The following is a 26,217-nucleotide window of genomic DNA, read 5'->3' on the forward strand; positions in this document are numbered from 1 at the left end:
GTAACATAGAGCGGATACTCTGAATCTCCCGCCTGATACAACACTTCCCAACATGGCGGGAGAAAAGGAAAACAGCCAGAGTAACCTGGAGGGAAAATACACTGTAGGTTTAGGGGACACTGACGCCTGTGAGCAGCTCAGCTACTCCACCCCTGAGCTCATCATCTCTGTTTTCGGCACCATAGGACCTTCATCTGCCACCTTCTTTGCAGCGTTATAATTTCTCTTCTTGCTCTTTGACCATGGAGTCTTTCAAACACCAACTTCTTTGCATTCCTAAAAGCATGCAGTTGTTTTGCAAGGGCTTGTAATGTCACCGTTGAAGTGGATACTAAGGCTTGAGAGGCTTGTATTAACTCTGACTCCACCAGAGTTCAGTGTATTGTAGCAGAGAATAGTAATGCGTAATTCCATATGCAGCTTGTTAGCTTTTCTCCATGTAGATATTGTTTGAATGTGATTATTTTAGGGTATTACTACTTATGTAATTGCAGATTAATCCTGTCTGTCTGTCTGTCTGTCTGTCTATCATCTTTGTAAGATGATGTGTCCTCTTGTGACTGAGAAGCAACAGCATGAATCCTCCCTTGATCCACACTTTTTAAAAGGAGCTCTTTGGGTAATAGGCTGTAGACCGAATGCTTATGAGTTGTGTTCAGTTATCGAGAATGCCATCAGCAATGCCTTGTTGCTTTCTTATCAGCTGCTTCCTGCTGTCAGCTTGGCACTTATTTCAATAGGAAAGGATTTGCATCAAATGTGATGCCTTATTATATGCAGCTAACACAGGGTTTTTAATTGTGCAAACACACGAGACTCCTGCGGTGGTAGTCAATTTGATAAAAGGATTAGATTATGAATATTTTGTCATGATTAAAGATTACTTCTGATTTATCAGAGGCAAGCCAGTGAAATTTGTCATCTCTTTATCAGTCAGATGAGACTCCATTAAATTCGAGTGTGAACCACAAAGTACCGATCTCTTTATATTGTCTCTCAAGGATTTGATGTTTATACTCAGATGAGGGGGCTCAGGGTTGTTTGGGGCCATCCTCCTGGCTCAGCTGACTGCTTCTAGCACCCCAAGGGTGTGTGTTTCTAGCTTTGGCCTTTGTTGTTTTTAATCTTCAAGTAAATATCTGTGCCTGTACAAATTTTCTGCAGCTTTTATTTTTTGTTTAAAGGAAATGACTGACATGTATCATAAGCCATTTTCTGTTGCTCACTCATTAGCAAACAAAAAGAGGAGGCATAGAATAAGAAATCCAGTTTAGAAAACTCTCTTTGAGCAACTACTTCTTGGTGAAGGTAGTTCTGAGCATTGCAGGAATTAATAAGAAGCCTAACATCTACAGGGAAGGAAACCTTATGCTCTGGTAACCACTAAAGTCCTTAAAAAAAAATAAAAAAATAAAATGCTGAGTTTTTGAGGGGTAAGTACTATTAAAGAAGCAGATAGGAAGCTTACACTTTAATTTTAGACACTGACAGATTGAATACCAGCGAAAATAAAGCATAGACCATTCAGCACAAAGCAGAATGTGCGCAAATTGACAATTAGATGCAGACCTTTCTCGACATCGGCCAAGAAAACAGAAAAAGATCTCTGAGCTTTCAGCATCCATGCTTGACCCTTGGTCATGGGATCCTTCTTAGCACTGGGACCTGGAGAAACTGGTATCAGAGTTTTCTACTTCCGAGACTTAAAGGGGATCTTCTTCAGAAAAGGAGAAGAGCATTCCAGCATGTCCGCGCAGCAATTTCTGTATGGTGCGCCAGTGTCTAGCTGCTTCCGACTACAGAGATGATCAAGGATCTGCGGGGCTACGTGAAGAGGCTGTTCCTGTAGAGAATTTCTTTGTTCTCTTGTTGTTGGAAATCAGTTCTGAACTGCACTCTAGAGGGGGTGTTTTTTTGTTTAGTTTTAGGGTGTAATTTTTGGTAACTTAATCAAATTCTCTTGATTTGGGGTGTTTTGTCTGTATTCATTATATTAGGCCAGTGATCTAAGAACTGACTTCTTGGCTGCCCTCAGATTGAGCAGTAAGGAAAACATAGGGGAAGGAAGACAAAGGGGTAGGCAGACTCCAGGGGAGGAGAACTGAGCACCCTATCTATAGGCCTGGATTCACCTCTTATTTGTAAATACAGTTAAATAGAGTTTTTTTTCCCTTAAACTATTCTTGACAGCGCTGTTCTGTTGTTCAGTTCTGACTCTAATTTGGTGTCTATATTTGATAGATACATAACTTATTCTTGGACCTATAATTAACAGACCAGCATTGTCATTTGTGGCAAAGAGGAGCCACAGAGGTAAAAATATTTCTCATTGAATGATCTTTCATAAGCAAGTAATTACAAAAGAAAAAGATCTGGGGTGGCCAGTGTAAATCTGAGGATAATTAGACAGACTACAGTATGGAAATCGAATGTCACGAGGGCACAGTTGCTAACATCTTTATACTATAGAAAGAGTAAGTGCCCCTTGTTCACACTGGGTACATGAGTGCTCTGGGGAGGTGGGGCATAATAGGATCACAGGAGTACATTCTCAGCTGAGAGAAACATTGCGTGAATCGTGAATCTCTTGGCTTTGGAAAAGCCAAGGTAAGGTAGCATAGGTATCATGACTCTTATAAGTTGCAAAGGTAAAGTGAGTAGAGACAGATTCCTGGCCTTTGAGTTAATCTCCTGACAGGTTGCCTTTAGAATCATGTGTTTTTCCCTTGGTGAAACCTTCACGCAATCATGTACACCACAAATGTCCTCCTGCAGCACTGACTTAAGAACTCAGTTCATATTAAGACCTATTAAGTTGCTCATTCAGAACTTTTCGCCGTCTTTCAGAACACTAGGTGTTTTTATACATTCCTTTGTAAACCATGACATATATTTTACTAGCAGCTTCAGGAAATAAATAAAGGACTTGTTGTATCATAAGAGTATTAACAAACATGCGTTTTGATAAGTAAGCTTAGTGAAGAAAAGTCACACTTGGAAATGATCTAGAGCAGAGGTGCAATAAAGAGCAGTGGCATTTACAGCGTTTCAGGGTTACAAGCATTTTAATAAGACATGAGACGCTTCTACTCAGTTGATTAAAGAGTTTAACATGGTTATATTTTTTAAGTTTTGCATGGTTGCAATTTTTTAAAATAAGCCCCACTTCTAAAAGTCTTAACATTTTATTTCTGAGCATTCAATTTGATTTGTATGGGATGTTTATCAACATTTGTTGCAGTGTTTAATCCAAGTAAGATCTGTAGAAGCAGAAACTATTTTTATTAGTTATTGATTAGACTGGGGAATTTGTCATATGTTTATTATAATGCTGACTAAATGACAACCTATGTTCCATAAAGAATCAGAAAATAAAATTTCAATGGTGTAATTTTCCTGTTTATCAAAATCATGACTTTAACACAGCACCTCATATATTTCTGGCGCAGTCTTGCCCTCCAAAGCTCCTTCTAGTTACAGTTCCTTCGCTTTATTTCAAGCTCTAATCCTCTGAGCGGGTAATTAACAGACCAGCAGAGCCATTTGTGGCAAAGAAGAGCCATAAGGGTGAAAATATTTCTTCACTGAATGATCTTTCCGAAGTAAATAATTACAAAGGAAAAAAGATTTGGGATGACCAATCTAAATCTGAGGATAATTAGACAGAGTATGGAAATCGAAGCGCTTGGCATGTACAATTCTCACATCATAACAAAACTAATTAAATATTTAGAAACCAAAATCCCCTCACAATTTGAAGAAAAATAACCCACGACAAAGGGGTCTGTAACTTTGCAGATAATTAGCAAGAGGTACAGGAGAGAAGACATCGTAGATTGGCTCTGTGGCTCTGCAAGGTCACGTCTTGTTATGCTGTGTCTTTTATACAGTCTGGTAACGCATTTGCTGCTAATTTAATATAACTAGGGCATCCCATAGTGATTTCCCATTCTCCTTGTTAACTGTGACAGCTTATGCAAGTCCAAACTGTAACAGGTTAACATTTTTATAAATAATTACTCTTAATTTTTGCAGGTGGTATTTTTTTGAATGATTAAAAGTATAGGTCCAGAGCATCTAGATGCGAAGCGATACTTTTGAAATATATAATTTTTAATGTATGGTTTTTTTCCCCACTTAAGTGATCTTATTCTTTTCATTAAGCAGTTAGACTTCATGACCCTATGAATGGAGCAGTCTCAGTGGCATGCTTTGTAAATAAATACCTCTGGTTTTGCTAATAAAAGCAAGTGCATTTGTGTTGAATGCGCATTTCTGCAAACAACAGATTTTGTACTGGATTAATAAGGCTCAGAGTGAGTCAAACCTCATTTGCATTAAACTGACCCCAAGGTCCAGTAAAAACTGCAAGGACTTTCAGTGGTTCCTAAACATAAAAAGTTGTTTTTAGCCCAGCATCACCACTTCAAGATGCTTATTTTAATAATTAATGTGGAATTTTAAGATAATTTTAGCAATCTGCAAGAAACAAATCATTTATATGCTCTAAGATCCATATATGTTGAGGTTGTATTTCCTGGTACAGTAGTTTGCTAGGATATAAACTGACCATGGATGGCATTACTGTTCGAGATACTCTCTTTTCCAACTTCTACAATAAATGGAATGATAGCCCCATAGCAAAATTAGTTAGATAGGGTTTTGGTTTTTTTTGTCAGGCTTTGGTAGACTCACCCTGAACGACTTTGGAGGAGGCCTTCTACTTTCCTTCCACACAACATTCTTTAGCAGTCCGACAGAAGTTATGTATTTGTAGCACAAAATACACACTCATTTTTATGGTTATATATGCAGTGTTAGATTTTTCTACACTTGTTCCCACAGCAGTTTCAAAGTTTTAATCACTACAACCATGAAAAATCAGTATTACAGTAAAACTTTTGATAACATTAATATGTAGGAGATTGAGTGAAATACAATTTGAATTACTCAGTTTTTCCTAATTATAAGTAATAGCCTAACATGCCTAAAGAATTCAGTTCTGGCCAGATAGAACTCTTCTAGATAACACAGATTACTAAATGAATTATGAGAAGATCGTTACATGACACATGGGACCATCCTATAGTGTTCCGCTTATAACTTCCAAATGTCCCGTTTACCTAGCAATTGTTTAAGCTCTCACTTCATAATGAATAAGAAATCAGTCCCTGCTTCCATAGTACTGTGAAAGTTTAGATGATAAAAAGACATTTCGTTATAAGCGTTCGTTTAGAAGAGAGATGCTTGATTGAGCCCTCAGCAGCCTCCCTCCTGACCCTGGAGAATGGCTGTTTCCCAAGTCTTGGGGGTGCTCTATCCCTTTCTTGCCTGAATTGAGTATTTGGTTTCCACATATTTCCTTGCATTGGCCTTCTCCTGCTTGTGGGGTCAAATCACATGCTGTGTGTGGAATACTTAATTCTCTCTCTGTACTAGGCAGGACAAGTGTGAGAATAATAGAATCAGAGCATTTGGAATGTTAGCACATGGGCGAATGATGGCCAATTAAAGGGCTTCCCCACATAAATAAATAACCTATACATTAAGTGTTTATTCTTTCATGATAAAAAAAACTTTGTCCTAAATGACATAATTCTGCAAGACCAGGAACAGCAGACTAAAGCAGACTTGGCTGTCTGTTGTGTATTTTTTTTTGTTAACCATACTTATTTACAATCAGAAATAGCGAGGTTAGCCATTGATCATTTCTGTCATTCAGAAACATGTACTTACATGCTTGTCGTATATATGACTTGAATAAGTGTCTTAGAAGCTGACCAGTCCTCTTTCGTCTTTATTTGTGTGTGTGTGTGTGTGTGTGTGTGTGTTTCAGTTTGTTGTTCCTCATTCTCTCTGGTTTGCCGCAAGGCCTCTCTCCATTTGTTTAGCTTGTATACTTGAATGGAATGACGTATACCAATTGACTTCATTTATTTTTATTGTTACTTGAAGCTTGGGAATGAATGTCATTCCTACTCCATTAATTAGATCTGTGGTAGAAGATTCAACTGTAGGTGTTCTCCTCATTTAGAATATACTGTTCACCACGGATGTGGGTTGAAAAGTCCCAGACTCCCGCCATGACTGTCGTGTTTACAGTTCACCTTTGGACATGGGTAACATTCCTAGTAAAGTCATATTTCTTCTAAAAGTGAACGTTTTAAGATCAAAGGTAACTGGTAGGAGAGGTGCGTGGAAACAATAAACCTGTTATTGCTAGTTTGTTGTAATTGAAGTTTAAAAATAGCAGGTGCCAATTAGAGAAGGAACTTGTGGAAACTTCACACACTCAGTAAAGAATTGGGCTAATTCTGCAGGATGTTTCACATTTCGAGCAAAGTTGAATTTAGTTCCTGTCCTGATAATGCCAAGCTTCTCTGTTGCATGTTGGAGTATTTGTTCAAGTTGGTAGATTTTGCATTTTTAATCTTCCCTTAGAACTGTGGTGAATAATGGCCCCTGGCAGGAGATAATGAAATTTTCTTAATTTATATTTTCAAGTAGAAGCTTCAATTGAAAATGGCATCCTATGGCCTGGAGACATAGCTGGAGTACAAGTTCCAGGGGAGCTGCAGTAATAATGCGGTGCATTGGTGATGGGGAACGATGGGACAGTGAAGAAGTAATTTAAGGAAGAAAAGAAAATGCACCAAAGCGTTATTGTAGCATAACTAATGATCTGGGGAAGATTCCCAATGCTTTTTGGAGCATGACTGGAGAAGCTAATGTTATCTTGCCAAAACAGAAGACTCTGCTTAATCAGCAGAACAAGACTATTGATTAAAACACCTCACACAATAGATTACACGTGGAATCTCATCTCCATACTTTGCACTTGGTAAAGTGTAATAATGAGCATAAGATAATCAAAAGCAGAGGAAAAGCAATTTGTCGGGAAATGTACGATTCAAGATTAGAGTTGGAACAGACGCAAGTTTGCGTGGATAAGTTTAGCTGGCGTTTAAAGGTATACACAAGAAAGAATACACACAGTGCCCTGGAAGAGGAGACCTTGTTCTGTGTCTCAGGATTTGCAGATCTCTGTCTGTTTTCTGTAAGGGGCATTGTTCCCAGGGGTTGTCATGGTGGGGGAATTCCTGGTTATCCAGGCGTGACACAAAGTTCATATTCCTTATCCAGTTGAATCTTATCCATAAACTTCTAGGGAAGGTAATGCATTTTCTAGATGAGAAAGTGGAGCTCAAACTGGTTAGTGCATGTTTATGGATTCACTGATTGCAGGCAGAAAGTTAGTAGCTAGTTCTTCATCGTGTTCAAGCTTGTTAATTAGGCACTCATTTTCCAAGTTAGCACTTAGCCAGTACTCTGCTCTGTTGTTTTTCAATACAATTACGGTTAGCAGCATACAAACCAGCAAGCATTCTGTCTCCCTCAAACCAAAACACTGTGTTTCTCCAATTGTTACTTTGTGTATGAAGTTTTCTGAAGGTGAGTCAGAAAATCAAGCAGCCCTTGAACATATAATTCCCCTGCCTCAGCCTTGGCAGCTGAGATGTCGGAGCTGTTCCAGGCTGCATCTGACCTGTTCTAATTTTGGTATGCTGGTATGTAAATGAATATCCTTTCATAAAATAGTTGTTCATCAATTACACATGTTTTACGGATGCAGTTTATTTTAATTTTGAATTTATTGTGAATGTCCTAAGAATTAATATCAACATTGACCACGATAGAGGGGATCAAATGCGTGGTGTGTAACCATCCTACAGATTGTGATGGTGAATATATTTTTGAGTTGCTCATTGGAGTATTTTGTAATTGTTTTTATCCTGTCTATTGGGCATAAACCTGAGCAGTGACACCAAGTTCGAATATTTGCTTCAGTTTCTTCTGATATTGAAATATATTTCTATCAGTGATTTAAATAGTCTCAATATTTGGACTTATTTGTCTCAGGAAAAGTAGTTCAGCAGTATACTATAAAGGGGAGAGGGCTTAACAATAGCTAGAGCAGCATCCATAGACTTTCTGGTTTTTTAAAATTCAGGTTATAAAGATGAACATTTGGCTTCATTTTTTTTCATTCTACTCCCTCAGGTTAACATTAAAGGATTATAATAATGGGCTGTTAAATACTGTCTAACATATGGTGTTTTGCCATATTTAAACCCATTTATAACTTGTAAAGCGAAATTTAATATTTTCTTGATGTAATTGATGGTTCTAGGAATAAGATGTAAATTTTTAGTATTAATGTAGATCATTAATATAATGAATCTCTTATTTTATTTGCATATGGTGATGTTTCGAAGCGTTTGTTATTGGATTTGATTTAATTTCTTGTGGAAATTGAGGTCCAGTATGTTGTTTCCTATAAGTTTGATAGAGAAAACCCTCTTAATATTATAGTCATACATTTGTGTTCAGAATTAATATAAAGATAATATATAGGTTGGGGTTATTGTTTAACTTCGATGTTGCCATGCTGGGGATCAAATCTGTGGCTTCACATAGCTCAAGGAGGAACTCATTCCCTGAACTCTACTCTAGACCAAGGTGATATATCAGAATAATTTAACTTAATGAAAAATATAAGCAAATCTTGGGAGAGGCATTCAAGCACATCTGTATTTATTTTCCTGGCACTATGCATCATGTACCTAAGTTTAGTTGTCATTATTTCCTCATGAGTCTAAGTAGTTACATTTATACCTTCTGAGGATTAAGGCACCATATTTAGTTGGTTAATTAAGTCAGACAAAATACAGAGACAATAGCAATAGTTACAATGGATTAAGTACTTTTTTTCATTTTAAATTACATTTGCCTGTGGAATACAGCCTATTTTTATAGATAGTGAAAAATCTTAATTTCACGTTTAATGAGTGAAAAGAGTTTTAATTACAAAGAAAATTTTTAGGAAAAGATTATGCCTTTTCTCCTGTCTATAAAGTAGATTTGTATGGGTCATGTGCGAGTTCTTAGACGTCATATTTACTTTGACTCTCCAATAAAATGAATGTAAAGCCTGTTCAAAATAGTGGCAATAGGAACTTTTGATTCCAGGATAGATCGGCGTTGCAAACTCCAATTATGTGCTTAGATAAATCTTGCTATTTGTTTTCTGTCTTGTTTCTGTGAAATTTTGTGGAAGAAAATTTTAGCTACCATGCCTAGTCTTTTATTTTTCTGAAATATTTAAGCTTACTGTGTTTTGTTTTGGTGGTTTTCAGAGCAAGGAAACACAGCCTCCTGCTATTTAAGAGTACTCTGGGGTCTCCCCAGCACTGAGCTCTCCTCCTTTTGGGTGGGCCTTGAACCTTTTTCTTTCCAACAAGCTCTTGTGTGATCCTGATCCTGTTCTGAGGACTGTGTTCTGATAGCCACTGCGTGAACTATCTTTAGCCATTCGTGTATCTTCATCACTGCAGAGCAGCCCAAGAGCTATTATTTGGAATTGAACTATTTAAAGTACGTCCAAAATCCATTTCTGTGTGATGAGCAGTAATTAAAGTTCTCCCAAGCAGTCATCCAGTGTCTACTTTATAGAAAACCCCCTTTCTCTTATACCTCTCTGTCTTCCTTCCATTCATTTTTATGATTACTGCCTGGGTTGTTAACATTGAAAACCCACAAGGTGTTGGTCTTTTCCTTGTTAGTGCAGTAGCAGCTTTGCTCATACAGCCAGCTCGTTATGTGGGAAGGGAGAGTCAAGCTCAATCTCCGCCCTGTGTGGACACAGTCTCCAGAATAGATTTCATTTCCTGGCTTATGCTGCCTTTTCATTTCCATGGGAATGAAAATTGAAAACTGAACCCTTGGTGGGAATTTACTTCTCTTTTGTGGCTTAGTGATTGCTTTCTTATTCTTGATTTCTTCAATGATAGCAATTTCCAGTTTTACAGTCTGACCCACAGCACACAGGTTTGCAAACTGCCAGACGTTTCCTTATAGTGAGAACTCATACCAGGTATTTCCCTCTTGGTCCCAACTGCTACTGTGTCTGAACCTCCAAAGACCTTTCATTTGTCTCTGGTTAAAAATACTGGTGTCCTCAACTATGATTCTCTTGTCCTTTTCTGTTAAGTTCCTCTTCTTATTTATTCTTAATTGAACTAGTCCAAAACTCCAACTTATCTAAATCCTCACTCTCTCAGTGCTGGAGACTGAACACAAAACCTCTACAGATTACATATGCTCGCTCTCATTGAGCTAAACACCCAATATCCTGCATGTGTGCACTAGGAGCAGGTGCCCAGTCTTCTAGCTAGAGTTAGAAGTGGTCATGAACCACTTGAAATGAGTTCTGGGAACAGAGCTCAGGACTCTAGAAGAGTGGGAATCACTCTTAACTCTCAGACATCTCTCCAGCACCATTGTACTTTTCTTTTTCGGAAAATGATATATATCACAGGTTTTTTTCAACTATGTGTGTTGTGATGTTGGCGATGTGAAAGGAACCCTCAATAAAAAGGGGGAAGTAATACTGTACATAAAGTTCATTCACTAACTGAATTATTACTTTATGGGTTTTCTACAAGTATGTTTCAAGCCCTTGGAAAATAAATAGCAGACTATGTTTGCGTGATCGTGAAACATACATGGTGGGGAATGTGAAAGAGGTGTTAAGCATGTAGTCGTTGACTTTTCTTACTTTCTGAGAGGCCAGAACATGAAGCATAAAGACAGTCCCTGTAGATATGGATAAGCACAGGAAAAGACATCCAAGACTTGAGTGTTTTCCAGGGAGCAGCGTGGGGCTAAGGACTCCTGGAAGATCAAGCGAGGTTTAAGAAGCACTGAAATTTCTTACTGCTGAACCAGGAAAGAAAAGAAATGAAATGTCAGAATTGTATTTCTGTGGGAGTTAAAACCCAAGATACTAAACCATTGAGAAATAGCAAAAATCCACCCTTCGTTTTAAATTTTATAATACAAAATTGTTTCTGTGATTTATGTTAAAATAATTCATTTTATTAAGTGGTGAACCATAGGCAGTTTCTTCAAATGATTGGGGACAGGTAGGAGGAAAGAGAAAGAACAGAACAAAGCATTATGTTGTATGAGATGAACCACTTACACCATCCAAGGTCTCGAAATTCATGGGAAAGAATGTCTTAAAAAAACAAAATACCATATTGTCTCAGGGACTGATTGATATCAAAGCTAACAGTTTTAATGTTTGCAATGCATTATTTCAATCTTAGTTACAATTTACTCAATATTGTGGAGTTACTGAAATTCACTGTAATATTTTAAATTAAAAACTGTAGCCATTTAATCCTGTCGATCTTCTTTTCAGGACAGTTCTCTGGGATTTTGAGTTGCAGTGGTACCAATGTGCGTGACTTAGCATGTATCCCTCGGTAGTGTGATTCTGCTTCCCACCATTCCGGGGTTCCTATGCTGGGAGCTAGTCTGCTTTTCCCAGACTGCTCTACGGTGCTATTTTATACTTCGGTTATTTTATGCACCATAGAATATTTGGTATTCAAATTGTTGAATAAATTTTGTAATAATGCCCTGGTTCTGCTTGCTTTGCCTTCTTAATGTATATACTATCAAGAAGTGTAATGAAACCCCTGCAAACATTCCATTCCACTGGGCTGTAATCAAATCAAATTATAAAAGAAATAGTTCTGGCTTTTACAAAGCTTAAGAGAAGACCATCTGGGCCCATTTATATAACTCAGGCACCATCCTGCCTGGAATGCCTGCTTAATTCCAGTATCCTTGCTGACCTAATGGCAGTGACGACAACAAACTGAATACTTCCACACAGTAATTTAGAAGACATTTTAGTAATTGTGTTCATGGCATTGCCTTTGATATTAACCTTCAGAACATCCCGATACACTGTCATACCACGGACAGGAGCAGAGCTCCTATGAAAAGCCCCAAGAGCGCTTAGACTTTTGCGGTGCTCCGGGTCCTCTGCTGGACAGTTTTAGTGCCTCTGTCATTATGCAGGCCTCCACATGGAAGGTGGGAAGTGCTAGCAGATGCCTTGTGTTCATGAGTGTGGACAGTGCCTGAGTGAGAACACAAAGCAGAAACTGGGCATAGAGGCTGAAATCTGGGTCTGCGTGTGTTGGCGTGTGGTGTGACAAGTTCCTGCTTAGCTGTTCTGCTTACAGCCCTGGGTTTGATTGTGCCTTTTCTGGGTGTAAGGTTTAATTCTTAAATATGTTATCAAGTGTCCTGGTTGTTCTGTCTCCTAGGACCTATTGGATATGGCAAAATTAAAACATAGTAGTATATTTGAAAACCATTAACGATTTTTTTTTACTTACAATTTAGAGTGACCCTTGATACAGAAATTAAAAGCCAAGAAAATAAGGGTTTGATAATGCCATCTTATTTCACCTGCATTTGTTGGTTCATGACTAAGTTCTATATTATATTTCTCAAGTAAACAATGAGCACACTGTTTCATAGGCTTGGTTGATTCTGTTTTCCAGGTGCAACAATCGAACGCAGTGTGTAGTAGTTACCGGGTCAGATGTATTTCCTGACCCGTGTCCCGGCACTTACAAATACCTTGAAGTTCAATATGAATGTGTCCCTTACAGTAAGTATGAAGTTTGTATTTTCTCCTTTCTCCAGCATTCCTTGTTGGAGCTGAAAGACTACACATGTGAAAGAAGAGTATGTTTACGGCCTACAAAACCATTATGCATGCAAAGCGCTCCCAGACTCGGGACTCCAATTAGCTTCATGAAGTGTGGAAGGAAGCCATAGTGTGATGCTGGCCAAGTGTCTGTCTGTGTTCTTAAGTGTTTGGCTTTTAAGGCTAGTGTTTTTCCAGAAAACAAACTTGAATTAGCTATTGAATAGGGCAGATAGAAATCTGTACTTTTGCCCAATACCAGTTGCTGACAAATTGGTTTGGCTCGCAGTTTTCTGAAGAAGGAATTGACTTCCGTTCTAATAGTGAAGGATTTGAATGGCTACCTGCTGTCGTGGTAACGTGAGTGCTTGGTAAAAGCTACCAGGACAGAAACTGAGGCAGGAGTCTTCCCTTTCTTCCATGTCCTGGAAGGAAGCAATTCTTTTACCAGATTTGATGAGGAAGTTTTAATGCTTAAAATAAAGCCAAAAGTACAGACAATCATTCAAACATCTTGTACCTGTTTCTACTTTTAACTGTTTACCATTTTGCAGGAGTACTTTTTCTAACTGGAAATTTTCTAAGTAGGTATCAGTGTAATCCTTCTAGTATCAGAATGCATATTTCTCAATACATTGGATAGGGGAGAAAAATGCTTTCGTAGTTTAGACAACCTAGAAGTTTGAGTTTATTGCCTAATTTTCACAAGGTAGTTTAGACATGACTTTTTTTTTCTCCTTTGCTTTTTTTTTTTTAAGTTAAATGAAACATTACTGTCACAATAGTGCAGAGACATTTGAAGTAATAGTCTTAGGTTAGTACTTTTGCTAGTTTCAGAAACTTTTCTATACTTTTAATCTAAACAACAACCAAAACGTCCCAAACAGTTAGAGCTGGGTGTTTTCGTATGTGTGTCTGTAGTCCCAGCAGAGTCGTCAGGATGATTGAGGCACCGTAAAAAGACCCCCATCTCAACATAGAAACCCCCAAAGGCCAAATTCTGATAATTAAAGCAGATATATGAAGGTAATGACACATTGTAGCGTATACTGTGAAGAGATGCTCTGTCCTCTCAGCCACAATTTCAATAGATTGTTTCTGTGCGTGTGTGGTGTCAGTTAAAGGCCAAACACAGGTTATCTTCTCTCCTCGTCCCTGCTCTGTGTTCCTGTGTTACGTGAAATGGATGCGCTTTGTGTTTTCAGTATCTTCTGTACCATTTGTAGGACTGGAAGCCCCAGAGTGAGCCGATCTATTAAAGCATTGCTCCTGTGTAGTGCGGTGGCTTTACTTAATCACTCTCCTGTGCCACGCGAGGAACATTGTATTCTTTTGAGCTAACCAAAATTTTTGTTTCACGAAGTCCCTCTCCCTTGAACTCAGCCTGGTTTTTGTCCTCAAATTAGACAAGGAATACAGCATCCATTCCCAAACAGTGGAATCAGTCAAAGCTGTCAAGAATTGTGTCTTTCTGCAACCTGGTCCCTGTAACCTAGTCTAAGACACCAAGGACAGTGTTAAGCAAACATTACTTTCAGACTCTTAAATAATTCCTTGTGCTGTTTAAAGAAAAGAAAATGTGGATATCTTCTGGAACATCTAACTATCAAAATTTTACTTTTCAGTTCTCCAGAAGTAATGTCTATTGTGCACTAAACTTGCAAATAGCTGTACTCAGAGAAGTATTTGCCATTTTTTTAATTTAGTTTTTGTCCTTCAAAATAAAAAGTAAACCCAGTAATTAATTTGCTGTTGCCTTTCTAGATGTTTGCAAGAGACAGAAATAAGTCTATGACCTTTTTCCTCTTTGGAGAGTAGAAGTGGTTCTCATTCCTATATACCGTACGGTAGTGACACACTATAAACCACGTGATTGTAGCTCACGTTAAAATGTAACGCAGAGTGTTCTGGGCTGTTCTAATCTTACATATCCTCATTGCTCCCCATTCTCCCCTCTTCTTTTTCCTTATGCTCCTGTCTGTGATAGCCTCTCCTCACATTCATTTTTAAGGGCCCTGCTTGGACCATTCCTTATCTTAACAATGTATTTGCTTTTCCATAGGTTTTACACACCCTACTTGGACTAAAAAAAAGTCTCTATCATATAAAGTTTAGTGTGTATGCCTTACCACTTGGCTTAATGCCAGTCTCTATCCATAATAAATCCTTCAGAAACTTCATATATTCCAAAGTGCACCATCCTGTTCTAAACGATGCCAAAGACTTTCCGTGACTTCAGAAAACATGGCAATAAATGCACTCAGCAGAGAACATTAGAAATGCCAGTGGTCAGTTTATTCTGTAAACAGGCAGATACATTATATGTGCCCTTTTCCATTTGCCTAGGTAACATCCGTATCAAAATCGCGCACATGCAAGGCATTTTTTATTGTGTACAGGATGCAGGTATTACAGCATGTAACTGTACATTAAAGAGTCATTAGGAGCCTTGGAGAAAAAAGGGATTGTTCAGACTGGAGTTCCCAACTTATAAGCAGGCATTCCTTTTCAACCTTGTGCCTACTTATTTCAAATTGCCACAGTATAGAAGGATTTTTATCCTAATGCTACCTACATGTTCTCTCATTTGATGAGTAAATTGCATTCATGTCGATGAATTAAATTACTATCAATGAATAAATGTGAGATTATTTCAAATGAAATAGTGTGTCACTTCAGATACAGAGTATGTAGGCTGTAGTCAATCTGGGTTCATTTTCTGTCTTGTACATCCATGGAGTCCTCTACTGATGTTGGTGGGTGTGTACTTGTATGTTTGGTTCGTAGAATATTAAATATATCCTTATAAATTAATTCATAGTGTCTCTTAAGACTATTTGCATATATTTGGCATGTGATTATGAATGCAGATTATTATTAATTTTATTGTATTTTTACATCCCTGATAGAATTTTGGCTGATCTGACACATTTTGATTTTATAAAATTCTTTATATGGAGATTTTATTTTTCTTTTAAAGATCAATCATCAAAGGTTTTATTTTTTTTAAAAAAAATTGCCTTTGGATGTAATTTTCATTGGAATTACAAGTTGTATAAAATTCATAACAATTCTCTTTCCCTTTACATGGTATGGTTCAAATCATAAATAATTGAAGTAATTTCTGTTTATGTTTTGCTCAGTAACTGCACTATAATCTTACTCTGTCAAATAAAAATAACCCAGTGATCTTCAGTGAATGGACAGCACAGAATGCATTTTCCTTAATCTTTTCATGGAACTGACTTCAAAGTTCCCTGTAATAAGTAAACATTGTGTCAAGTATTATTCCCACCCGTTATCCTTAATTGCTTTATGTGAATAAAAGTATTGTTTCCTCAAGGAACAGTGTAGCTGTCTATCAATGCAGTGTGAGCATCCTCAACACCAATGCTCTTTCTTCTTCCACTGTGCCTGTCCGTTATTGATTCTGAGCAGGTACCGTGTGCTCCTTATGGAGGGAGGAGTGATGTTACCTCCACGTGCCACAGAGACAGTGTTGCTTCCAAAACTGCACACTGCACTTGTCCCGCCTTCCCCTCGTACAGCGAGAAGCACACCAGTCAGAACAAGTGTGTTCTCTGAAAGTGCTTAAACAGACCTTGTTTGTTGGTTAAGCAGGTTGTAGCTTAATTTAGAAATTATATGCTGTTACTATGGCAATTCTTTAAAAAAAATATTTGTGTGATGTTTCTCTCAAAGGAGTTCCAGAAGGTCACTGTTTTATCTTGACGAATAATTATACTTCTAAAAACTATGTAATCAAGCTGAGATTGTAATAAAATGTGCAACACCACTCTGAATCATCAGTAGTCACAGACGGGTGCCTTTTGAAAGGGAAGAAGAGGAAACACAGCATCAGTGGAGTTGGTTTTTAAAGCCCAGGCCACGTGCTGGACAGCCTCCACTGAATCTCAGAGTTGCACTGTGTGCATCCCCATTGTAGGAGACTACGTGTCAACTAGGATCTTATTGCAATTTTCTTGGACCATCATGCACTTCTATAACCACATAGGGTTTCTCCCTATTACTCCTATGTCCTGCCTGGGCCAGGTCTACCCTGTGAAAGCCTTTCCCTCTTATGGGGTCTGTGGATCAAGATCCTTGGTGTGAGTGCTGGGTATGGCAGTTGTTGCATGCTAACTTGCTTTTGATGTTAATAACAATGGTAGAAAACAATGTCATAATGAGCTAATCATGATTCTTTCTTCCTTTTCCTCCCTGCCACCTGTGCTTGCTTTTCCCTTGTATGTATTTTGCTTACTTTTTATTTAATAGACTTAATATTGCAAGTTTTATAATGTATATTATAAATGTAATTTTATGGGATTTTGTAATGTATACATAACCTTAAGTAAATTTGCTAATACTTAATGGACCTTATCTACCCCTTTAAAATCCCTACTGGGTGAGGGGAGATTTATATATTTCTGGAATGGGGGCATTTTGTTAAATGGTTAAGATGGATTTTTCTAAAAATAGGAAATAATAGACAAATAGTTGAAATGTACTAAGTTGCATGACTATGTAGTTATTTCTCATCTAAATACCTTTGGGAAAGTGTAGCCATCTCGATATCTATTAAATTTGGCTCAAACTCCAAAGTCAAGTCGTCATAAATACATTTTCCTTCCATTCTTATATAATGAATCAGTTTGATAATTAAGCTCACACAGACCAAGTGGAGATGACACACCTGTGCATGCTTTTATGTCTGTGGTGTCCATATATAAAGGAAACCTCGGTCAGAACGCGGGGTGGCTTTGGCGAGGCAAGAGTCTGTTTAGCTTGCATTAGTGAAGAGTTTCATTATTTATTAAGGCACACTAAGTGAAGCAGCATGCCAACTTATTTGTCTTGCCTCCTTAATCTACTAAAATGATTGATCCGTGTTCTTTCATGTAACTTTAGAATCTCTCTCCTGCTAGGTTCTCCTGTGTGTTTCTCTTTATCCAAAGTAGTACAGCTTCCTTATTCTTCCTGTGTTTAGCATCTGTTACGAATTCAATCTTAGACTAATAATAGTCAATTTATTTTTAATCTTTTTTCTTTTTTCCTTGCACTTTTTTTTCATTTTTCTTCCGATGCTTAAAATAGAAGTGGAGCAAAAAGGTAAATAATGTCCAGTCTCAACCCCAGCTCCCTGTTATGTGCCTTATGGATGTGACCCTCCTCCCTCCCCTTCCCTGCAACACTACTGTATGAAAATGACCGGCAGGACCTCATATTGCACCTCATAAAGGCGGCAGCTGTCCACAATGACATTGTATGGCTGCTGATCTGGCGATGGGGTAAAATTCTGCAGTCGGCGAAGGGGAGATGCCCTTTCTGTTTCTTTTCTACCCTCTGTCTCTCTCTCTCTCCTCTCTCTCTCTTTCTCTCTCTGACACCCTTGGATATTTTCCTGTTACTGAAGTGTCATCTTGCCTGGCTTCCAGAACCCTCTCCGTAGCATGCCATGGTTACAGGGTCTCCTGGTCATCTCATTATGCTTCCCTTGTGTTGACTTTTCTCTGCTCCCGATTGCATTTTCCTAAAATTTATATTCTCCAATTCGAAGCACCTGTAACTTCTATAAAAAACCAAAAAGCTGAAAATAAGTCTTTGCATTGAGTGTTCTGTTTTATTAGCCTTAGTTTGTGGGAGGTGTCAAAGGTGTGAGGGATTAGAAGTCATAATGTCTGGGTTGGGGTAGAATACTTATTCACTCTCAAGCACAGGCTCCAAGTTTTGATGCATGCATTACCAAATTATCAGATAAAATTGCAATTCAGAAATCTAAATTTTATCTTAGTTAGGAGTGATCCTAATTGTAGGTTTCTATTTGTGAAAGTAAATGCCAGCTGCTCTGTACACTGGTACCTCGATTAGAAAATCTTGGGAAAACAAGGCTAATGCGGACAAAATATAAACGTGTAAAACTTGAATGCTGTACGAAATGAATTTTCCTCTTTTGATTTGTGTTCAATAAAATGTGTGATGGCTTGTGCCTTTTAAAAAAAATAACTTACTTCTTGTCTTTTCTCTGTGGCTGCTAGTTTTTGTGTGTCCTGGGACCTTGAAAGCCATTGTGGACTCACCATCTATATATGAAGCTGAGCAAAAGGCCGGTGCTTGGTGCAAGGACCCTCTTCAGGCGGCAGATAAAATTTATTTTATGCCCTGGACTCCCTACCGCACTGATACTTTAATAGAATATGCTTCTTTAGAAGATTTTCAAAACAGCCGCCAGACAACAACATACAAACTTCCAAACCGAGTAGACGGTACTGGATTTGTGGTTTATGACGGAGCTGTCTTCTTTAACAAAGAGAGAACGAGAAATATTGTGAAATTTGACTTGAGGACTAGAATTAAGAGTGGCGAGGCCATAATCAACTACGCCAACTACCATGATACATCGCCCTACCGATGGGGCGGGAAGACAGATATTGACCTGGCAGTGGATGAAAATGGCTTGTGGGTCATTTACGCCACCGAGCAGAACAATGGGATGATAGTAATTAGCCAGCTAAATCCATACACTCTTCGATTTGAAGCAACATGGGAGACGGTGTATGACAAGCGTGCCGCGTCCAATGCTTTCATGATATGTGGAGTTCTCTATGTGGTCAGGTCAGTGTACCAAGACAATGAAAGTGAAGCAGGCAAGAATACAATTGATTACATTTACAACACTCGCTTAAGCCGGGGAGAATACGTGGATGTTCCTTTCCCCAATCAGTATCAGTATATCGCTGCAGTGGATTACAATCCAAGAGACAACCAACTCTACGTATGGAATAATAACTTTATCTTACGATATTCTCTGGAGTTTGGTCCACCTGACCCTGCCCAAGGTAAGAACGTTTGACGTCAGCTCACTGTGATTTGTACTACTTACTTTCAAAAGACTCCTGAGTTTTTCCCAAGTTTTTCTTCTTCTCACAGTTAGATCACAAAGGATGATCTATACTACAGCCCTATTTTGCACAATTTTCGTTTGCTCAATTTGTTGAGTTGCATGTTGACTTTAAGAAATGAAGTCATTCCATTGCTGAGTGTTGTATTTCATTGCTAAACATATAGTAATTCCTACAAACCGGTTAACAATTTTTTTCCTTACCTGTTTTCTGATCTGATTACAGTGTTTTCGCAGACTTTTAAACTTCTTGACACCAGTGGTTAAGGGAAATGTGTGTTAGGATGTCCCAAGAGAATGCCTAGGTTTGACACTCAAAGCCAGGGTTACGTGTGCAGGAGTTTTGACATCTGTGCTCTGGGTAGAAGAGGACACCTTCAAACTTCTTCCTCTTCCATCATGTAAAAAGTGCACATTTTCATTTCCTAATAAACTAATAGCCATTTTATATTTCTGTAACCCCACCTGGAACACACAGGTTATATGTTTTAAGTGTGTCCAAATGATCTGTGATGACTCTGCTAGCGTTTTCTTGACTTATATTTTTCCTTAAGTATATTCAAGAAGGAGCATTATTTAGGAAAGCAGTGTTAAGTTTTTAGAAATATAATTTGATTTATCAAATGATTTCCGTTCTATGAAAAATGGATTCTGGGTGTCATAGTGTTAATATTTCATTTACAAAGAAATTACTTCACACTCAGGATAAAAGAGTAACTTGTTAATGATTATCGTAGAGTGTGTACTGATGGTGTCTTTTCAAACGAATAATGTTTTTAGTTTATGGTATAAATTAATGTTTCGTTTCCTGAGTCAATTGGAGTTTTTACATTTAGAAGGGACTCAAAATTTTAAAACTGAAAAACTTGTGAAGTAATGAAATTAATCTTGACACCAAGGTGAAACACACCCATCTGCTAAGGTACTGAAGGTAGAGATATTCACACTCACTAACACTTCTCTTTAGATGTGTCCTTAATAGGTTCTAAATATTGTCATACGGCCCAGACCCTAGAAGTGGAAAGAAGAGCTGTCTATAACTGAATTTCAAATCTGAATCTTCGTAGAGTACCAAATACATGTTGAGTTCTACTTTAAAGAAAGACCTCGGGCAGCATGCTGATGAATCATGTGTGCCTGGAGAGTCTTGGTTTAAAAATGTGCTTGTAAAATCTGTTGTTAAATTTTCAGGAGCTAAGTCTCCTTTAACAGCATAAATCTTTACTGATAGCCTCTTAGAATCATTTGTTTTAAAGTATGTGATGTCTATTTGCTCTAGAGGCTAGCTTTTGGGATGCTTCATGCATCTTAATTTTTCTAAAAGGTACTACAATGCTTCTGTTTCATCCTTCGGCTTTGCAAAAGGCAGACTTAAGACCCTGACTACCTTCAGGCATTGGTTAAAATTGTATTGATCCCTGGTTCACTTTTTTGTATACTGCTCCATCTTGACAACTGTTACATTTGTTTTGTGTGGCAGTAAATCTTTCTCCCTTACTAGGAGAACAAAAAGAGGGAGGGAGGGAATACCTTAACAGCTACTAATTGCTATTGAGGCAATGGTGGAAGGGTTGAGAATGGTGTAGCATAGAGGTTGTGGTCATTGAGTATAGATTCCTTTTACCATAGCACAGTGACCCTCCTCCTTGTCTCAGAACATAGCACTAAATACAAGAATAGGTAACAGCGGCTTTCCCACGTGCAATCTCTGTGCTAGAACATTTTGTGGTGCAATTCCAGTCCAGAAGGCTTTGATGATTTAGGTGTTTTTCAGAGTGAGAGAGAGAGAGAGAGAGAGAGAGAGAGAGAGAGAGAGAGAGAGACCTTACTAGTTTGAAAATGAGACACAGAGCAAGTGAGACTTCCCATGACAGTGTTTTATCTTCCCAAATAGTTCGCCATTCTTCCATATTCCCAGAACATAAAAATTCATATTGACCCCTTATTAAACCCTAAGTAATAAAACATTTTACCTGACCTAAATTTTTCTTGCTGCTGTTTGACCCATATTCTTATTCTCTCTCCTTGTAATGTATCTTCTTTGGCTTCCAGAGACCTGTCTTTCTCTTCTGAGGTGTGTGTTCTATATATGCCTAGACGTGGGGTCTCGCAAAACTATCCTAGTCAATAGATTTAGGTCAAACCAATAAGCCTCATTCAGCTTTCCAGAAGCAAGATTCAAGAAATGAATAAGGCTAGGGGACAGAGCACCCGGAAGAACTGAGTCTCTGCTTTCCATAAAACAGCAACTGTCTTGTGCAGCTAAAATTCATACTTAAGTCTTAATGAACTGGGTTCTTGGGAAGAAAAGCCTCCAGGATTTCAGAACAGCCTACACAGTGTATAACAACCAAAACAATACAAAAGGGGGGAGGGAAAGCAGTTTTATGAGCTGTGGCTTGTATGTAGCCAAAGGTAGAAAGGGCGCTGAGAAATCGTCTTTTCCTTTTCTGTGTGTTGTTCACCTTGCTAGCTCATCACTTCCAACACTCTTCTCAATTTTAGATCAAGCCTTACTATTTCTGATGGCACAAGTGTCTTATTTCTCTGATCCTTTTTAAAATAATATTTGAATATTTAGTTTTTGTTCTCCCCTTTGAGTAATTTTCTTTGTTGTCTTAAACTCTTTCCAATTGTCCCTCTGTATCTCTATCTAGAAATGGTCTCAAAAAAAGAAAAACCTTTTTGGTTCTATTTTAACGCTTCATATTTCTTAATCTTTCAATAGCTCTAATTTTCCTATATTAACAACAGAATAGTATATCTTTAGTCAGTGTGAGTCATTTCCTGAATATTTGTTTGTCTTGACTATGAGAAGTCTGAAAATTCTGTAACAAGAAGACATGTTTCAGCAAAGGAGCCAGTTTTTTAATATCTACAAAACATTCAGTATGTCACATTTTCTGAGTATCTTTCCACTGGTAGTAAATGGTAGACAAAATTGTTTTCTGCTCATTAAAGTCTTCCTGGGTACCAAGCCAGTGTGTTCTTTAGCACTGACTCTTTGATGTCACTCAAATGATACATGGTAGGCAAAGTGCTAAGTCCGTCCAACCAAATGTTTGCTAGGACGCCCTAATGAACAGAGCCTTGTAAAACGGGTTGGTATTTACGTTACAATTCTGTTTTGTGCTGTTCTTCAGAGAATGTCCTCAGCGTCTGAACCTTTTGCTATGTTCATGATGCAGCTTAATGTTTCCTTTTTTCCAGAATAAGGGCAGATTGTTTTGCCTGACTCTGTCCTTTCTCTGTTTTTGAACAACCTCTTACCTAGAAAAGTAAGATCAAACTTCGAAGAGGATAACCAGGTGACCTTAAATCAATCACCTGACTTCTCCATGGTCAAATTTCCACATGTGTAAAAAGATAAATTGTGCCTGTATTATGGAGCAGTGGTAAGATTTGATCTATTGATCCAGACTGTTGGTTGTCGTGACATCTGGCTACGTATGCTGAGTAAATACCAGCTTTATCACTGCCAGATGCCCCACTGACATTTGTCTCTTTTTGTGGAAAGAGATAATGATTTTTAGAAACATATCTTCAATATTAAATACAAAAACTTTTGCCTTAAAGTATCACTAAATTTCTGTCTTAAAAATCCCACAAATTCTAGTTGCTCCCGATGGTTTAATATCTTGACAGGAAGTACATGGCTGCATGGCTGCACCACGCTGCATGCATCCAGTGAGATCATGCTGTTTGCGTAGTCTTACGCTGTGCCCAAGCATCGCCAACACTCAGTAATTGTGGTATTAATACATATCGGAGTGATGCCATGTGCTCTGATTAGTATAGTGTCAGGGGATCCATACGGTGGTATAACTCCAAACCATGTCGTTCTGCCCCGTTCTCATCTCCCTCTGGTTCCTCACTCCCTCTTCAAGACTAGAGACAGCAGCAGTCATCTGACAGTTTTGCTAAAGATTGTGATGCTTTGACAAATGTTAATTGAGAAGGCACCGAAAGCCTAGCTGCATTGTAATCAAAAGAAAATTACACAGGTTTTACAAGATGTCAGGAGGGAACTTCCAGAGACAAAGATAGACAGCTTTGAATACTTTTCCGCAGCAGCTGGCTAGGCATGTGAATTGACTGACGGACATAGATGCCTCTCATACGACCAATCACTTTAGTCTAGAAATAAAACACATGCTTAAAGTTTTCCCATTGAGATTGGAGGAGGAAGGAAGGACCAAAGTGTCATGTATTTAATGATAACTAGAAGTTTGTCATGCCTAAAACCCTAGAAATATACCTTTTAGTACTTATTTGGCATGCTCTCAACTGTTCAGAATTACACAAATATTTGTAGCTCAGAGCCTAAAATACTGAGCATGATCGTGTGTTTGAATATATTTTTAATACTCAGTATTGCAGTTTATTTCTTGTGTATAGGTAAAACACAAAATTAATCATTTTAAATGATATTTGTTCATTGTACATAGTGGTAGATTTCACTAAGATATTTTCACCTGAGCATATCAATGTTAATATTTTTATAAGAATAAATTACTTGTATATTTTAAATTTGAGGCACACTATACATAAGGTTTTTAGAATAAATTTGTAATATCTGTGGATATGAACAAAACTTTTGGATATTTTCTGACAGATTTTAAATGGCTGTAAATTTTGGCTAACAGGTTTTTCAATACTTAGTTATTAATGGAGATAAAATCTACTTGATTTAACTCTTGATAGCAATGTTGGAAAACCACAAAAAGAAAACTCTTTCCTTAAAATATTTTTTGTTTGTTTTGTGGGTTTTTTGTTTGTTTGTTTGTTTTCTTAAATTTATAGCTGTCGTTCTGTATTTCGTTCACACTCTCTGCTAAGGGTCACTGAGATAATGAAAGGTTGATTTTTGAATTCATGATCCGTTCTAACCCCTGTCTGGATACATAACTCCATGGTGAGCTCTGCCCTTCATCCCCCACCTTCACGAAGTAAAGATGCCAAGCCAAGAGCAGCATAGTATGCCACACTTATCTTTGGTTTAGCTGGAATAAGACATGCTCAGAAATCCCTCAAGCAACAATGGCTGTTGGCTGTAAAGATGTCAGTGTTTGTTTTCCTGCAGGATGTGGAGTGGGTGACTCAAAATCTTTTTATCATCCTAATTATCCATAATTGTCAGAGGTTTTTTTCCCCCTTGATCTTTTGCATTTGTTGAGAGTGTGTTTGTATAATAGAATTTTCCTGCACTGCCTTCATTTGCTTTGTGCTTTATGAAGAGATTGTACTTAAACCGTGGGGTCACATTTCACAGAGAGCTGAGCTTTAACCGGTTCAACAGTCACTTTTTAATCTTATGAATAAATTGCAATTTTAGTGATTTTTTTTTCTTCTTTTCCTTCCCTATTGTAATTCTGTTTGTTGATTTGGGACATATGGATGGGTGAAGGGGTGTGTGTGTATCCATGCATACCTTCACATCCATGTGCTGGTAGGTGAGCGTGAGGGTGTGTCTGAGATTAATACACTCATCTTTTTTTCATAGTGCCTACCACAGCTGTGACAATAACTTCTTCAGCTGAGATGTTCAAAACCACAGTGTCAACCACAAGCACTACTTCACAGAGAGGCCCCGTGAGCACCACAGTGGCTGGACCTCAGGAAGGAAGCAGAGGGACAAAGCCACCTCCGGCAGTTTCTACAACCAAAATTCCTCCTGTAACAAATATTTTTCCCCTGCCAGAGAGATTCTGCGAAGCGTTAGACACGAAGGGGATAAAGTGGCCTCAGACACAGAGGGGAATGATGGTTGAACGACCCTGTCCCAAGGGAACGAGAGGTACTTCCTGCCGTATATTACATGATACAATGTATGCATTTGTAGGTTACTGAGTAGCTTCTAAAGACACCAAAGCAGTTTCATTAGGAGACGTTTGCAATAGCCAATTCCATTATTTTGTTACATTATAAATACAGTTTCTTTCCACAACATAAGGGTTTTAAACTGTCAAAGTCACTTAAGATCGGACTCAGAATTCCCTCTCACATTACCTGTGTCAGACTTGAGACTTTTGCCCCAGGCCTCTAGTGAGGCTTCCCTACAGCTGTCTTTCTCATTATAACTCACATTGGATGAGTCCCAAGAATATCAGAGGCTTTTTTTGGTTCTTTTTGCTCTAAATGCCTGGTGTTTCTGTGCTGACTTTATGCTCCCTGTTTATAATCTTTTGCATTGCATGGTATTTTTTCTGGGTTATTGTCATCTATTTTTATTAGCGTTTATTCAAAATTGAACACACAGTCTAGGATCATCAGAGCCCGTTTCCCAAAAGCTCGCCGAAAACACTGGCTTCACTTTCCCTCTTGTTTTCTTCATCTCTTGCAGGAACGGCCTCGTATCTCTGCATGGCTTCCACAGGAACATGGAACCCTAAGGGCCCTGATCTTAGCAACTGCACCTCTCACTGGGTGAATCAGCTGGCTCAAAAGGTGGATTGGAATGTTTTGATGTCATGTGTTGATTGAGGGTTTGAAGTTCTAACATAAATAATTTAGTTTTCTATGCTAAACCAGGCTCTGTGGTCCTTTGTGCTGCATAAAAGTTTTTTTTTTTAATTTTGTGTGTGTGTGTGTGTGTTTTCTTTTAAACCATAGTTTTGTCTGTAAACTAGTCTTTGAATGTTGTTTGTTTGGGGGTATGCTGTGTTCTGTGTTAAGCTGTTTAACAAATGCATACTTGTTTAATTTCATTCACATTTAGTTTGTTCTGGTCCTTTTGATGTTC

The 26,217-nt window shown here is 38.1% G+C and overlaps 1 protein-coding gene across 18 annotated transcripts in view; it reads left to right on the top strand.

Annotated features, from left to right (window-relative positions):
- Window positions 1-26,217, top strand: part of Adgrl2 (adhesion G protein-coupled receptor L2) — a 618,755-nt gene that overhangs the window by 555,068 nt on the left and 37,470 nt on the right. For all 18 annotated transcript variants that reach the window (XM_085677553.2, XM_085677552.2, XM_087897468.1 and 15 more), the window contains 4 exons: window positions 12,426-12,535; window positions 18,613-19,413; window positions 24,979-25,272; window positions 25,819-25,922. In XM_085677553.2, coding sequence (XP_085533679.1) covers window positions 12,426-12,535; window positions 18,613-19,413; window positions 24,979-25,272; window positions 25,819-25,922 — 1,309 coding nt within the window. The remainder of the gene's footprint in view (window positions 1-12,425; window positions 12,536-18,612; window positions 19,414-24,978; window positions 25,273-25,818; window positions 25,923-26,217) is intronic.

Source organism: Myodes glareolus, chromosome 17, assembly GCF_982192425.1.
Source record: "Myodes glareolus chromosome 17, mMyoGla1.1, whole genome shotgun sequence".
Taxonomy (NCBI): Eukaryota; Metazoa; Chordata; class Mammalia; order Rodentia; family Cricetidae; genus Myodes; species Myodes glareolus.